Source organism: Bos mutus, chromosome 8 (genome assembly GCF_027580195.1).
Source record: "Bos mutus isolate GX-2022 chromosome 8, NWIPB_WYAK_1.1, whole genome shotgun sequence".
Lineage (NCBI taxonomy): Eukaryota > Metazoa > Chordata > Mammalia > Artiodactyla > Bovidae > Bos > Bos mutus.
This window is the reverse complement of record NC_091624.1, coordinates 22,705,220-22,720,409: the sequence shown is the minus strand read 5'-3', so window position 1 is coordinate 22,720,409 and position 15,190 is coordinate 22,705,220. Positions and strand designations below refer to the sequence as shown.

Here is a 15,190-nt window from a genome sequence, read left to right as displayed (position 1 = left end):
CCCATCATGACCTTGAACTTGACCTAGACCTTAACTCTAAAATTGAACTTAAGGGTGACATAGCCCTTCATGATTACGATGACTCTGATCCTCAGCCTGAACATCACCTCCATCTTGACCTACTCTCACGTTGAAACTTAAGCCTGATTTTTACTACAAGCCAAACGCTGACCCTCTGTGGTAAGCAGACTAATGTTCCCTTTAAAATGCCCATGTCCTAAGCTATGAATATGCTGTTTTACACACAGAAGGGATTTTGCAAATGTAATTAAAGGAGTGAGATGTAAAGAGTGTCCTGGATTATGCAGATTGGGCCAATGTAATGGGGGGAGGGGAGGGAGAGTTGGAGGAAAACTTAATTCCTGCCAGCAGGAGTAGAAATGGAACCCCACCTTGACTTTTAATTGACCTTGACTTTCATGCTCACCTTGACACTAACATTATCCTCACATTGATCTTGACCCTGAATCCAACACTGATTCTAATTCTGAACATCAACCTCACCCTCAACTTGACCCTGAATCCTACTCTGAAATGGCCATGCACTGTCAACCTGAACCCAACTTTTACTTTCATCCCCAAAATACCATCTTTCTTATCCTGACATTCATCCTCTCACTGACCCTCTGCAATGGAGGCACAACTTGATCTTGACTTTCACACTGATCTCAAACTTGAACTGGATCTTGAACCTAACCCTGAATCTAAAATTTCCCTCACACTGATCTTGTCCTTGAACCTGATTCCAATGACACAACCCTGACCTTTTTCTTATCTTAACCCTTAACCTGACATAGAATTTTACCTTGAACTGGACACTCACCCCAATTTCTGATCTTCATCAATCTGTCCCTGATCTTACCCTCATCCTGACTGTGACCCTAACTGCTCTGACACTGAGCTAGATCATGATCCTCACCCTTACACTAACTCTGATCTTTGATATGGTCATGACCAAGTCCAGAGTGAGCTCCGGGGTCAGGGCCAAGGCAGGGGTCATGACAAAGGAGACACTAGGTGAGGGCCAGTGCCAGGGTAAGAGGGAGGCTGGGGGTCTCTGTGAAGGTGATTGTGAAGGCAAGAGTCATGGCTAGGGCAAAAGTCAGGGTGAAGGAATGTTAGGGTGTGTCAGGATCAAGTGAGGGTAAGAATAGGGGTGGGGTAGATGTCAGATGCTAATGAGGTCAAGCGCGATGATTAGGGTGAGGCTGAAGAAAAGGTACAAGGTCTGGATAAGGGCCAGCACCAGGGCAAGGGCTCAGGAGGTACTTGGTGCAGGGGCACCACAAGTTCCAGTGTAAGGGTCAGTGCAAGGGCGAAGGTCAGAACGAGGATGAATGTCAGTATAAGAGGGTGAGCGAGGTTCTGGGCTACTGTCAGGACAAGAGCAAGTGCCAAGGGGAAGCTCAAAAGCCAGATGAAGACTAACAGAAGCGGATCCGGCGTGCTATTACTGTAAGGAGCAACAGCACCGCTGCTCGGCAAGAATTATGCCAGCCGGGCGGAAGCCGGCGGGCTGGGCGGGGCGCGGCCTGCGGAAAGAGGTTCAGCTTGAGGGGCGGGGCTCGGCCGTCGGGGGCGGGGCTCGGCCGTGGGGGGCGGAAGCACAGCGAAGGCGTGGCCCAACCCGGCGTCCTGGGCGGCGGGCGCCATGGAACCGCAGTTGGGTTTGCATGAACTGTTGCACGTCTTTTCCTTCTTGGAGGCTCGCGACCTGCTGTGCGCCGCCCAAGTGGACAAGGTAGTGAGTCCCGTCCCAGGTGGGAGGCAGGGCTGGGCTCATGGTCTCTGGCGTGTCCACGGTTGGTCCGTTCCCTCTAGGCCTCAGTTTCCCAAATCTGGGAGGGAGCGTGCGGCGGTCCTGAATCCGCCCGGAATTAGCAGAGGACGCTCGTGGCCCCCGGGGTGATGACCTCCTCAGCGTTTTAAGGGGTCGCTCAGAAAGCCTGTTACTCCTCCGTCCCTCCATCTGTCTAGAGTGTGTCCAGAGCTCCTGTTGGGTTGACCTGCGCTGGGTACCTGTGAACAGAGTTCACCCCAAGATTGACTTAGAGATCCCGCCTCTTCTGGAATGTTCTGAAAGTTCCCTTATGGGGCCTGCCCGGAAATCCTTGCTCTCCCTGTGAGTGGCACCTCCTCCTGCAGACTCGGGCTACCCCTTCTCAGCCAGTCGAACTCTCATTCTGGCTGTGTTCCCTAAGTGCCTGTTGAATGTGGTAGTCTGGTCTGCGCTTCTGCGCATGTTACACGTGTTCTGAGCGCTTTCTCCTCTGTGCGCTCCATCAGCACAGCTGTAACCACATGATCGTACAGTGTTATTTGTTAAATATCTGCTCCTCACCCCCCACCCCCACTGGACTCATTTCTAAGAGTGGGGAACTTGTTTCTTGCATCACTGTGTATAAAATCACTGTATAATCATTGTGTGTATACACTCAGTATATGGCTTGATATTTAATTGTTCAGTCACGCCAAGTCGTGTCTCACTCTTTACGACCCCATGGACTGCAACACGCCAGGCATCTCTGTTGCTGACCATCTCCCAGAGTTTGCCTAAATTCATGTCCATTGAATCGGTGATGCCATCCAACCATCTCAACCCCCTTGATATTTAGGGTCCTCAGTAAATGTTTGTTGAGTGAAATAATTTCTTCACTTTTAAAAATACATTATTGTATCACTTTACAAAAGGTAAACAGACAGACCTTTACCTCTTTGTGTAATTACAATTTAAATGTGTAGAGTAACAATCCTGGGTTGTTATCCCCAGTTGCACCAGTAAGGTATTAGGCTTCCCAGGTGGCGCTAGTGGTAAAGAACCCGCCTAACAATGCAAGTGACTGTACTTGGTCAGGGACGTGGGTTTCATCCCTGGGTCAGGAAGATCCCCTTGAGGAGGAAATGGCAACCCACTCCAATATTCTTTTGGGGAGAATCCCATGGAGGAAGGAGCCTAGTGGGCTATGGTCCATGGGGTCACAAAGAGTCAGACGAGACTGAAGCAACTTAGCATGCACACACACCAGTAAGGAAAATGAGTATCAGGTAGTGAGCACGTTGGCTGAGGTCACCCAGGTAGTCCCCCAACAGATTTAGAAAGGGAGGTGCCTTTTACCCTTTGATAGTAGCAGATTCTCTAGGTTCTGGTTCCCCTGTTAGGTAAAATGAGGTCAGTAGACCCTGCCTCACAGTGTCATCATGAAGGTCAGGTTCTAACAGAGAGATTCTCAGAGGACTTGAAAGTGAAAATGTTAGTGAAAATGTTGCTCAGTTGTGTCTACTCTTCTGCGACCCTATGGACTGTAGCCTGCCAGACTCCTCTGTCCATGAAATTCTCCAGGTAAGAATACTGGAGTGGATAGCCATTCGCTTCTCCAGGGAATCTTCCTGACCCAGGGATAAAACCCAGGTCTCCTGCATTGCAGGTAGATTCTTTACCATCTGAGCCACCAGGGAAGCCCAAAGGTGGGTAGCATTTATTTTGTAGGTTTCATTACATTTTATAATTATTAGGGATTATAAATATTAGGGAAATAAGATCTCAGTTGGGTTTTGAACTGGGAACTGTGTAAAAGGAGAATGGATAATCTTGTCAGGTTTGATCTTTGCAAAATATCAACTTTACATTCCTTCCAGCCAAAAAAACTTCCTTTTTTTTTTAATTTGGCTAAACTGGTTCTCAGTTGTCACACACAGAATCTTCCATTTTCATTGCAGCATGCAGGATCTAGTTCCCTGATCAGGGATCAAAGCCAGGCCCCTGCATTGGCAGTACAGTGTCTTAGTGCCTGGACTACCAGGGAAGTCTCCAAAAGGACTTGTTAAAGGCTGAAATTTTTGAACTTGGATGAGTGAGGGCGGCAGAAGTAGGAGCCTGGGCTCAGACAGGAAGGTTGTTACTTCTACCAGGGCCTGGTAAGCCACATATCTGGAAGGGAGCCTCAGTAGGTCTCGGCCACAGAAAGCTCCCGAGTGGTTTTCATGAGGATGGGTAGGCTCCTGAATCCAGGGTGGCCCAGCTAGAGAGGCCAGGAGGTTCCAGGATGCAGGTGTGGCCTGAGGGAGAGGGAAGCATGGCACTCTGATCCTGTCCGGGGCCACCTGAGCCTCTTCCAGACATTTCTGCAGATAGCAGTTTGTGGGAATAGGGCCTATGTACCCTCCCCAGATAGGAGTCCATTCTGCCACCTTGACATCTCTGGGACATCTCTTTAGCCAGGGCCTTAATTTACTCCATTGCAGCAGCCTTCTTATGGGCCCTGCTGCTCTGCGTTCTTCAGTTCTTCCTTCTCATAGCATCTAGTGACCTTCCTGAAACAGTTTGGCATGTCGCTCTGCCATTTACAATTCTCAAGTGACTTCTCACTGTTTTTGCCCTTCCAAGAGTTGGTCTAAGCCTGTCTCCAGCTCCTTTCTCTGTGTTCTGATGAAGGCAACCTGCTCATCATCTTTTTCACACTTGTGAATCTTTGCCGAGGTGGATGGCTCTCCCTGAAATTGCTTCAGGCATTTTATTAGAGGACAGCCACTTAAGAGGACATCCTTCAGGGCTTGATCCATCATTTCTTCTGAACCTCTTGGCCCCAGTTGAGTTGGTCATTCTTTTTCCTTCCTCATTCGTCATTTGGTGGGTTTTATTTGATTGTCTGAATATGTCACCTCAGGGTGAGTGTTCTTGAATGCCAGTACTGGATCTCATTCAGCACTCTGTCACCTCCACAGGGCCTGGCAGGCTAGTCACTGATTGCTTGCTGACTGAACAGATGACTGTCTTCTCTCTCCTCCTTTTCTAGGTCTGGAATGAGGCTTCAAGGACCAAGGAACTGTGGAGGTGAGTGAAGGAAAAACCAGGCCTCTCAGGAAAGAGTATGCCTTGAAGAAGAGCGGGGTGGCCCTTTTTAGCACTCACTGCATTTCTGTTAAGGAGACAGGAACAGACAAACCACAGCCCCTACCAGCAGGAAACTCCTCCCTACTTGGAGAATAAGACTTTTCTTTAATAGTATATTGAAATAAAAGAGAGTTTATTAATCAATTGGAGGTTAATATTAGGGGCGGGGGTACCAAACTCAGGGGCAGATGTGTATAACAGATTGAATGCAGCTGGCTGATAGACAAATTGATGGACAGATAAGCCATTTTGATTTCATCTTTGCTGTAATGGCATTGTTCAAATGTGTATGTCTTTCCTTTTCTCCTTTGCTTTTTACTTCTCTTCTTTTCACAGCTATTTGTAAGGCCTCCTCAGACAGCCATTTTGCCTTTTTGCATTTCTTTTCCATGGGGATGGTCTTGATTCCTGTCTCCTGTATAGTGTCACAAACCTCTGTCCATAATTCATCAGGCATCATCAGGCACTCTATCAGATCTAGTCCTTTAAATCTATTTCTCACTTCCACTTTAGTATAGTCATAAGGGATTTGATTTAGGTCATACCTGAATGATCTAGTGGTTTTCCCTACTTTCTTCAATTTAAGTCTGAATTTAACAATAAGGAGTTCATGATCAGAGCCACAGTCAGCTCCCAGTCTTGTTTTTGCTGACTGTATAGAGCTTCTCTATCTTTGGCTGCAAAGAATATAATCCATCTGATTTCGGTGTTGACCATCTGGTGATGTCCATGTGTAGAATCTTCTCTTATGTTGTTGGAAGAGGATGTTTGCTATGACCAATGCGTTCTCTTGCTTCATTCTGTACTCCAAGGCCAGAATTGTGTGTGGTTTATTCTGTGTGGATCACAATAAACTGTGGAAAATTCTGAAAGAGATGGGAATACCAGACCACCTGATCTGCCTCTTGAGAAACCTGTATGCAGGAAGCAGCAGTTAGAACTGGACATGGAAATTCAGACTGGTTCCAAATTGGGAAAGGAGTACAGCAAGACTGTATATTGTCACCGTGCTTATTTAACTTCTATGCAGAGTACATCATGAGAAACGCTGGGCTGGAAGAAGTAAAAGCTGGAATCAAGATTGCCGGGAGAAATATCAATAACCTCAGATATGCAGATGACACCACCCTTATGGCAGAAAGTGAAAAAGAACTAAAGAGCCTCTTGATGAAAGTGAAAGAGGAGAGTGAAAAAGTTGACTTAAAACTCAACATTCAGAAAAGTAAGATCATGGCATCCGGTCCCATCAGTTCATGGTAAATAGATGGGGAAATGGTGGAAACAGTGAGAGACTTTTTTTGGGCCAAAATCAGTGCAGATGGTGACTGCAGCCATGAAATTAAAAGACGCTTGGCTCCTTGGAAGAAAAGTTATGACCAACCTAGACAGCATGCTAAAAAGCAGAGACATTACTTTGTCAACAAAGGTCTGTTTAGTCAAAGCTATGGTTTTTCCAGTGGTCATGTATGGATGTGAGAGTTGGACTATAAAGAAAGCTGAGTGCCGAAAAATTGATGCTTTTGAACTGTGGTGTTGTAGAACACTCTTAAGAGTCCCCTGGACTGCAAGGAGATCCAACCAGTCCATCCTAAAGGAAATCAGTCCTGAATATTCATTGGAAAGCCTGATGCTAAAACTGAAACTCCACTACTTTGGCTACCTGATGCGAAGAACTGGCTCATTAGAAAAGACCCTGATGCTGGGAAAAATTGAAGGTGGGAGGAGAAGGGAACGACAGAGGATGAGATGGTTGGATGGCATCACCGACTCAATGGACATGAGTTTGGGTAAACTCCAGGAGTTGATGATGGACAGGGAGGCTTGGTATGCTGCAGCCCATGGAGTCGCAAAGAGTCGGACAAGACTGAGCAACTGAATTGAACTGAACTTGTAGTACAGTGCTCACAACTGAAATGGGTAGAATGCCAACCCTAAACCCTAGTATTTGTTTTCATTTTTACTGATAAGCTGGGGTAGAAATTTCCCTTTGAGTAACAAAGTAAGTATATTTCTTGCAGCAATTCAAAAAATCTTTGCAGCAGCTTATCACCTGACCCCCACATATATGTCATGTGTCACCATATTGTATGCATCTCCAGGTTCCTGAAGCAGATTGTTCAGCTTTCTGCAAGCCAAGTCACAGATAGGTTTTCGGTTGATGATTATTTTTCAGTGTCTGGTGTTAACTCTTTGTAGCATAAAGTCATTGCTTAAGATTATACCTATGTTCATATAAAAACACTGGGTTTCTGTTTCTGGGACAACACATTCCAGGAGCATTGTCACATGCACATATCATTTCTGATGCTGTGCCTGTGTGGGTACCAGACCCCAAAATTCCTCAGGCCCAGTGAAATTCTTATGGACACAGTAAATGAATGTGATTAACTGATCATGTGTTTTTAATATGTACTCCAATTCTAATTTAAAATACTTCATGGTATTTCTTTAAAATGCTTCATGACCTTTTTTCCCCCTTTGACCTTTTAATTAAATTGTGCCATTTCTTTAACACACTAAGCATTAGTTTTTTGGTTAAAAGTAAAACTGCAGACATTTCCTTTTGTTTAAGGTATGTAATTTCTGTTGTGCACATTAGATTGTTTTGCTGTCAGCTGGTATCTGAAAGGTTTTGATGCCAAGGGTTTTGATTTTTTCACTTGATACATCTTTGTATTTCAGAGATGTATATACTTATATGCACACTTCAACTGTATTGACAGTGTGCCCTTTTTTAGTCAGATCATTTGGTTTTATTTCTTCTGAATATTCCTTTTGGTTCCTACTTACGGTTTTATGTATAATGGCCTTAACAATGTAGAAACAGGCTTCACTTCCACAAAGAAACATGCTTTCTCCCTTTTTTTCTTAAAACTACGTTGTCTTCTTGGTCTAGTTTTTATTTTCAAACTGTTTAAGTTGACATATGTGTACAAGAAAGTCCCCTTTCTGCTTATTTCACCTAAATGAAAATCAACAGCATGAGAGTAATGATGTGAGGCAGCTGGTAATCAGCTTCTTAGTCCAGGAGATGACACAAGCGGTGAAGGCTGTGGTGGAGCTGATTCTTTTTTTTTTGACGGTGCCATTCAGCTTGTGGGATCCTCGTTCCCCAACCAGAGACTGAAGTAAGGTCTTCAGCAGTGAAAGTGCAGAGTCCTGACCACTGGACTGCTAGGGAATTTCCTGAAAGCCCATTCTTGTCTGAAGGGGACAGTTCTCTGTGGCCCCAGACAAGTTTTATCAGGTGGTAATTTGATTTCAATATAGCTAAACCTTCTTTTACCTGATTTGTGTGTGAAATTTGATTTTTAAGTGTGCGCAACTACTTCATGTAGGCCAGTCCTATGCAAAGGGATTCCCTAGTGGCTTAGATGGTAAAGAGTCTGCCTGCAATGCAGAAGACCCGGGTTCAAGCCCTGGGTTGGGAAGATCCCTTGGAGAAGGAAATGGCAACCCACTCCAATACTCCTGCATGGAAAATCTCGTAAAGGAGCCTGGCAGTCCATGGGGTTGTAAAGAATTGGACATGACTGAGTGACTTCACTTTCGCTTTCAGTCCTAAGCAGACCAGACAAGGTAATCTGGATGCTCATTCTGCCCACAGGCTGTGATATGCTACTTCTGATAGAATAAGCAGAGTTTCAGTGAGTATAGGAAAACCTGCATCCCACCTCAGCACTGGATTCCTCAAAGGAAATTGAGGCCTACATAGACAGAATGAGTTGTCCAGGCTAGTGTTAATAGATGCTAAAACTGGGAATTGAAACTAGGCCTCCTGATGCCAAAGCACCTTGTAATGACACCTCTTCTGCCTGGGACTGGGGCCTGTGTTTCAGGCAGCTGTGTCTGAGACGCTGGTCCTCCTGTAAAGCCTCCCAGATGACCCTGGGCACACAGACATGGAAACAGTACTATCTCCGCCGATCTGAGCTTGAGTTCCGAATGGCATCTGGGCGGCCAGAGGACTTTACCTGCAGAGCCCTTGCTGGGCACAAAGGTATGGGGTGACAAAGTGGTAACTCTACATTCCCACGGCTTCCCTGGTCACGTCTCCAGGGATTTGGTCTTTCAGCCAGTTAGTTGGAAAGGGCTACTTAATGAGGATATGCCCTTGCTGGTTTCTATACTTGTTCTATATAATTTGATCCTCACAGAGATCATTACATCTGTTTCAGAGTAGAAAGAAACTAACATAAGGAAATTGTTGACAGTTACATGACCAGTGGGATGGTAGGCAGTCCTGGGCATGATACCCGGGTTGTAAGTCTGAAGCCCTAACTCTGTGTGTCCACTGCTGTGCCCTGAATCAGCACTGCTTCTGAGAGAGAAAGAGGGATGACTGTCCCACCTACCAAGCTGAGTGTTCATATCCTGAGCACCCATATGTGTGCTCAAGGCAAGTCTGTGTTCTTCTTCAGGAGAGATAGATGATCTGGCCTACATCTCAACCAGCGAGTACCGGTTTGATGGTCGGGACAAGTCCGTGGTGTGCACCGTGTCCTCAGATGGCACCGTGCGTGCCTGGGATCTGCATGAGGTGAGCTGCCTGGGAGGGGGCCAGGATGAGCGCTGTGGATTCTGCTGTGTCCTCAGTCTTGCAGCCCTTTGCCTTTATTCTCTTTGTCTTTAAACATCACAGTCAACTTGTGAGGTGTGGGAGTCCCATTGTACAGTGGAAAGTGTGAGCTACAGGAGGCTCAGTCACTGTGCCAGGTCACTCTTCAAGCTTGAGTCTGATTGATCGCAAATGCCCTTGACTGTCCTGCCCCGCCTCAGGGAGATGGGCATTTTTACAGTGCCTGATGGAGTCTGTTCATGCAAGGGGATGGCAGCTGGCTTGCCCAGTTTTGTGATGTCCATATTAGAGCTGATGCCAGTTTTGCCCAGATAATGCAAACTTTACTCACCCATTTGCAAACTAAGTGTTAAAAACTTTGATAACTATTAGTAATTTCAGACTTGGTTGGCACTTAAAAAGCTTTCCTATCCATTTTCTCATTTGATTCCCACAGTAGCCGTTATTATTCTCAGTATTCATTATTATTATCATCCTAATTTTATACAGGTTTAGACTGAGACAGAGAGGAAAGGCATCTGAGTTGAACCACGTGGTCCCTAGCAGATCCAGGGCTTCTGCCTGGGCCCATGGATCTTTTCCTGGAAAACTAGATAGCTTGATGTTTTCAAACACCCTAGACAAGGAGGTCCCTCTAGGCCTTGCATTATTGGTAGACAGACTTGGGGAGGTGGTTGCTCATCTTGTGCTGTTGTTCGGGTTTGCTGGACATGACAGTTTCCTTCCACGGGAACTTAGTGCAGAGCGAGCAGAGGGCAAACTCCTGAGTAGGGCACCAGGAAGCCCTACCTAACGTCCCGCAGATTGCCCCCATGAACAGGGCACGGTGGTCAGAGACCTGACTGATCTGTGGGCTTGACTTCTCAGTCCGTGTTGTAGCTACATTTTTGAGTCCCTGTTCCTGCCTTGGGGGTTGCTCCTCTGCCCAGACTTCATGGTAGAAGCCATGAGAGAGAATGGTGTGAACCGTGTTAGGCGATGGGAGTGCTTGGCTGCCAGTGAATGAGTAAGTCCGAAAGCCCTAGTTGGGCTCCAGCCCAGGATTCTGACAGATGCCAGATGACAAACTAGGCCGTCTGAGGGACTTTAGAAACTGGGATAGGGACTCAGAAAGGGAGGAAGGTTGGGGGCACTGGATGGGAGCAGTGAGAGGGCAAAGGAGCAGAGCAATTTGGGAATGAGTTTTGGGTAGTTACAATTTGCTTTGATTTTCATAAAACACTATCAAGGCTTTTATATGAAAGGAAAAATGGGACTAAAAGATAATTTATAAGAAGTAAAAAAAATTGCCCTTCCTTCCAAAGGTAACCACTTCTTTATTGATTTCTGGTCTTATTTTATATTTTATTAATAGATTCTGTTTCTTGGTGTGTATACTTTAGAGAGCATCTGTTGACTGCTTTACAGAAACATTTTTAATTACTAGGAACCCTTTCATATTTTCTGATTATAATTATTATTTTTGTTTGTTTAAAGGATACAGTTATTTGCATCGTATGTCTTTCCTCCATAGTCAGTTTTTCAGTTGTTTATCACGGATTTTTCTCTTCCATGTGCTTTTTTCCCTCATATATATGCCATGATGTTTGACATAATTCCAAGTGAAGGTCTCTGGTGACCATGGGTGCATGTAGCTGGTTTCTGTCTCACTGCAGTTGTGTTGCCCTGAAAGAGGCCTGCCTCAGGCTGTGGACAGGAGACCTTGCAGGCTTAGTAGGTTAGGGATCTTGGGCAGGAATGAGACCCAAAGGCTGGGAGGTTCCATAGTTGCCAAAACAAAAAGATCTTGACTTGAAAGAGCTTTGGTGCAGGGGTCGACAGACCTTTCTGTAAGACCTTTTCTTTGTCTGGCCAGCAGACCAGAGAGCAAATATTTTAAGCATTGTAAACCATGTGATTCTGCAACAACTTAACTCTGTGGCTGTAATGCAAAAGCAGCCATAGATAACAGATAAACAAAAGGGAGTGGCTGTGTTCCAATGTAACTATTTATGGACACTCAAATGTGAGTTTCATGTTGTTTTCAAGTGTCATGAAATGCTCTTTGTGTTTTTCCTTTAACTAAAATTCAAAAATGGGTTTGGGTATAGGCCGTGGTTGAACTCTACTGTGGTCTGTTTATTATAGGGCTAGACCACTCTGCATCCATTCTTCCTGATTCCCTATCTTAATCCCTCTTGTGAGCACATCTCCAATCTTACTTTATTTTTTAAAAGTTCAGTCATTCCGTTGGAGTCATGCAATATGTAGCCTGTTTCCATGCTCTCTTCCCCTGGTCACTGCTTTCGATTCTGACATGAGAAGGGGAGTTTCACTGCTGCTTTGCCTACTTCCATACCACTGGCCACTGGGGAGTGATGTGTGGTCTCCGAGACCTATTTGACATGAGCCAGTCACCGGTGCAGAGTTTCTACTAGTGATGGTCTTATTAGCTGTTCCAGCAACAGAAATCAACTGTTGATATGTTGACATGAGGGGGAAGAAAGAAAAGAAAGGAAGAATACTGGGATATCATGACTGGGAAAAGATTGTGCTAACAAGATAACACCTGATACAAAAAGGACCATAATAACTACAAATTGAAAGAAAAAGAAAAAACTTTGTCGCAACTCTGGAAAACTCTGAAACAATGGCTAGAGGATTGGTTCTCTGATGCCCTTTGTTAATGTGCCATGGGCCTGCTCTTTACCTCACTCTTCTAGCTTTCAGAATCCTGGAAGAGACCGTGGAGCTGGGAGTCAGCCCATCTCAGGCCAGTTGTTCTCCTCTATGCTAATGGCCATGACAGGGCATGGACCTTGGCCAGGCCCGGCCCGTGGTAGCTCCACTGGGCACCCCAATGGGAAGGGCATGTTCTGAGCAGGGCAGCTGCAGTTACCCAACAGAAACTGTTTGCATCCATGAGCCTAAAGTAGCTTATCTGTAAACTTGGGCTTCCTGGGGACCAAATGGGATGCTCTGTGTGGAAGTTCTCTGTATGCAGCCCTCTGGAACTCAGGTCCTGAGTACAGCTCCAGTCCAGGGCAGGGTGGAGGGTAGCGTTGGTCCTGCCTCCCTGCCCAGCCTTCCTCAGTTAAGCCATAGTTGACCACTGGTAGTGCTTCAGACATCCCAGTGTGCACCCCAGACCCCACCTTTAGTCCTTCTGGCCATGGCTCTAGCCCCAAGCAGTCTCCGCACCCACTCTCAGCCACTGCTCTCCTCTAGGACAAATGTGTCCTTTGTGGTAGAACGTTATTTATTTTTTTTTTTTTAATGAATTTTATTTATTATTTATTTAGTTTTTGGCTGTGCTGGGTCTTCAGCACTGCATGATTTTCTCTTGTTGCCAGGCAGGCTCTAAGGGTGCACAGACTTCAGTAGTTGGGGCACGCGAGCTTAGTTTCTCTACGGCATGTGGAATCTTCCTGGACCAGGAATCAAACCCATCTTCTCTGCATTGGCAGGCAGATTCTTAACCACTGGGCCACCAGGGAAGTCCAGGGGAACATTGCTTTTGTGTTGTATCCCATATTGTGCTGTGCATCCTGTGAGGATGGGGATCACACCTCTCATCCTGCATGTCCCCAGTGTGCCCTGGGTGATGGTTGAATGAATGAAACCAATAAGTGTTTAGGAAATAAATGAGCCCTGTGTGAGTTGTTATATTCATTTTGTTGTTGCCCAGGGCATGGAGCTCTGGTCGAGCCCTGTACAGTCTGCTGCTCTGGTGAATCTGGTGGCCTACCCTCGACTGCAACTGGTGGTCACTGTGGATGAGCGGGGACTGATCAAAGTATGGGAAGCAGAGAATGGGTGTGAGAAAGCCGCCTTCTTGCTGCCCATGTATTCATCTGCATTGGAGGCCTGTGACATTCCGGAGGGTCCCCTCTTGCTGGTGAGTAACCTGGCTCCTAGGAGCCTCTCCTGTTTCCCGGCATCTGTGGGCCTGGCACCGGACCACCGTGTCAGGTGGCACCTCAAGCCAGGCCCTCCACGTGGCAGACCAAGTGACCTCATTATTCTGCTTGGTCCCCCCGCTCCTCCTTGCCTGCCGTGTGGAGGGCAGGCTCCACATCCCCCTTCAGTTCTAACATGCCACAGCCTGCTCCCTGGACCTGTCTCTGCAGCCTCTCACCCTCTCACAGTGAGGTCCAGCCCCATGGGCTGCCGGTGCTTTCTTGTCCACATGCCCCTGCTTTCCTGTCTCCCCGTCCTGCTCATAGTCTTTCTTTCCCTTCTGGTTACTTCTCATTACTGCATTCTCACTCTTCTCTCCCCCTTTCAAGTCTCAGCAAGGGCCCAACTCAAAGGAAAACAGGCATGTTCGACAGAATGCAAGCATTTGCCTGAGATGATAAAGGCCTTCTGTTGCCAGGACATTTGGTTTGGAGGTGATTCTTGAGTATTGCAAGGGAGCATTTGGCCAGAGAGAAAGGGTGAAAGTGGGTGTAAGTTGGCAGGTCGAGGATGTGGCTCTCACCTGGCGGCAGTATCCTCCTCCTGGAGGGAAGGAGGTCTTTGAGAGTGTGAACAAGCTGGCCTCCCAAATACCAAGATGAGCACACCCCCAGGAACAGCTTCATATGTAAACAGGACTAATTCTGTAAAGGAACTAAGTTCATGAACAAAAACAGTAAGACCTGATGAAACATATTTCATATAAATAACTCTGTAGTTATTTAAAGGAGACTTTGGAATAAGTGTAATTAATACCTCCAGAGCAATTTGAGAATATATTGTAAAGAGGAAGAGGAAGCCACTGTAGTTCTCTCCGGGAATGAGAGACCACATGATTCACACTTCATTGTTGGTGAAGGACAGTTAGGAAAGTTAGAATATATATTAAATCAGAGAGCTAAAAATAGCAAACAGTTTCTAGGCCAAGATTCAGAAGATGGCAGAAAGCAAAGTGCTGAGCCTAACACTGGGGCTGCTTTTGTTCTGGAGATGTTTACTCCAAGGCCAAGGAGCTGAGCAGGGAGATAGCCAAGTAGATAAAGGTTGGAGTGCAGGGCCATCAAGGGTTGGAGCCCTGTGAAGCCTCTTACATTGGGTGTGTTATCGAATGTTGGAACCTGAGAGTTGTGGGGGAGGGTCTGAAAATAAACAGTGCCTGCAATGGCTGCAGTCCATGGGGTCGCTAAGAGTCGGGAACGACTGAGCGACTTCACTTTAACTTTTCACTTTCATGCATTGGAGAATGAAATGGTAACCCACTTCAGTGTTCTTGCCTGGAGAATCCCAGGGACGGGGAAGCCTGCTGGGCTGCCGTCTCTGGGGTCACACAGAGTCAGACATTACTGAAGCAACTTAGAAGGAAATGGCAACCTACTCCAGTATTCTTGCCTGGAAAATTCCATGGACAGAGGAGCCTGGTAGGCTACAGTCCATGGGGTCGCAAAGAGTCGGACACTGAGCGACTTCACTTCTTCACTAAATGAAAATCCTTTCTAGAGAAAGATAAGACTCACCATGCCTCTCTTTTCAAATATAGTGTTTAGCACTCCCTTAGAAATGAGGGAGTGGTTAAGACAATGGGCTTCCCTGATGGCTCAGAGGTTAAAGCATCTGCCTCCAATGCAGGAGATCCGGGTTCGATCCCTGGGTTGGGAAGATCCCCTGGAGAAGGAAATGGTAACCCACTCCAGTATTCTTGCCTGGAGAATTCCATGAATGGAGAAGCCTGGTAGACTATAGTCCACGGGGTCGCAAAGAATTGTACACGACTGAGGGAGACT

At 46.3% G+C, this 15,190-nt stretch overlaps 1 protein-coding gene and 1 non-coding gene across 4 annotated transcripts in view; both read left to right on the top strand.

Annotated features, from left to right (window-relative positions):
- Positions 1-1,603: 1,603 nt before the first annotated feature.
- LOC102266393 (F-box/WD repeat-containing protein 12) overlaps positions 1,604-15,190 on the top strand; it is a 34,173-nt gene continuing 20,586 nt past the window's right edge. Inside the window, exons 1-5 of one of the 3 annotated variants that reach the window (XM_070375202.1) lie at positions 1,604-1,741; positions 4,794-4,831; positions 8,766-8,891; positions 9,313-9,431; positions 13,138-13,347. In XM_070375202.1, the coding sequence (XP_070231303.1) occupies positions 1,674-1,741; positions 4,794-4,831; positions 8,766-8,891; positions 9,313-9,431; positions 13,138-13,347 (561 nt within the window). In that variant the 5' untranslated portion in view covers positions 1,604-1,673. Of the gene's footprint in view, positions 1,742-4,793; positions 4,832-8,730; positions 8,892-9,312; positions 9,432-13,137; positions 13,348-15,190 lie in introns of all 3 variants that reach the window. The other 2 variants (XM_005904078.3, XM_070375203.1) reach the window with 2 other exon arrangements.
- Positions 14,994-15,065, top strand: TRNAW-CCA (transfer RNA tryptophan (anticodon CCA)). The gene has a single exon. It is a non-coding gene; the product is annotated as a tRNA-Trp (tRNA).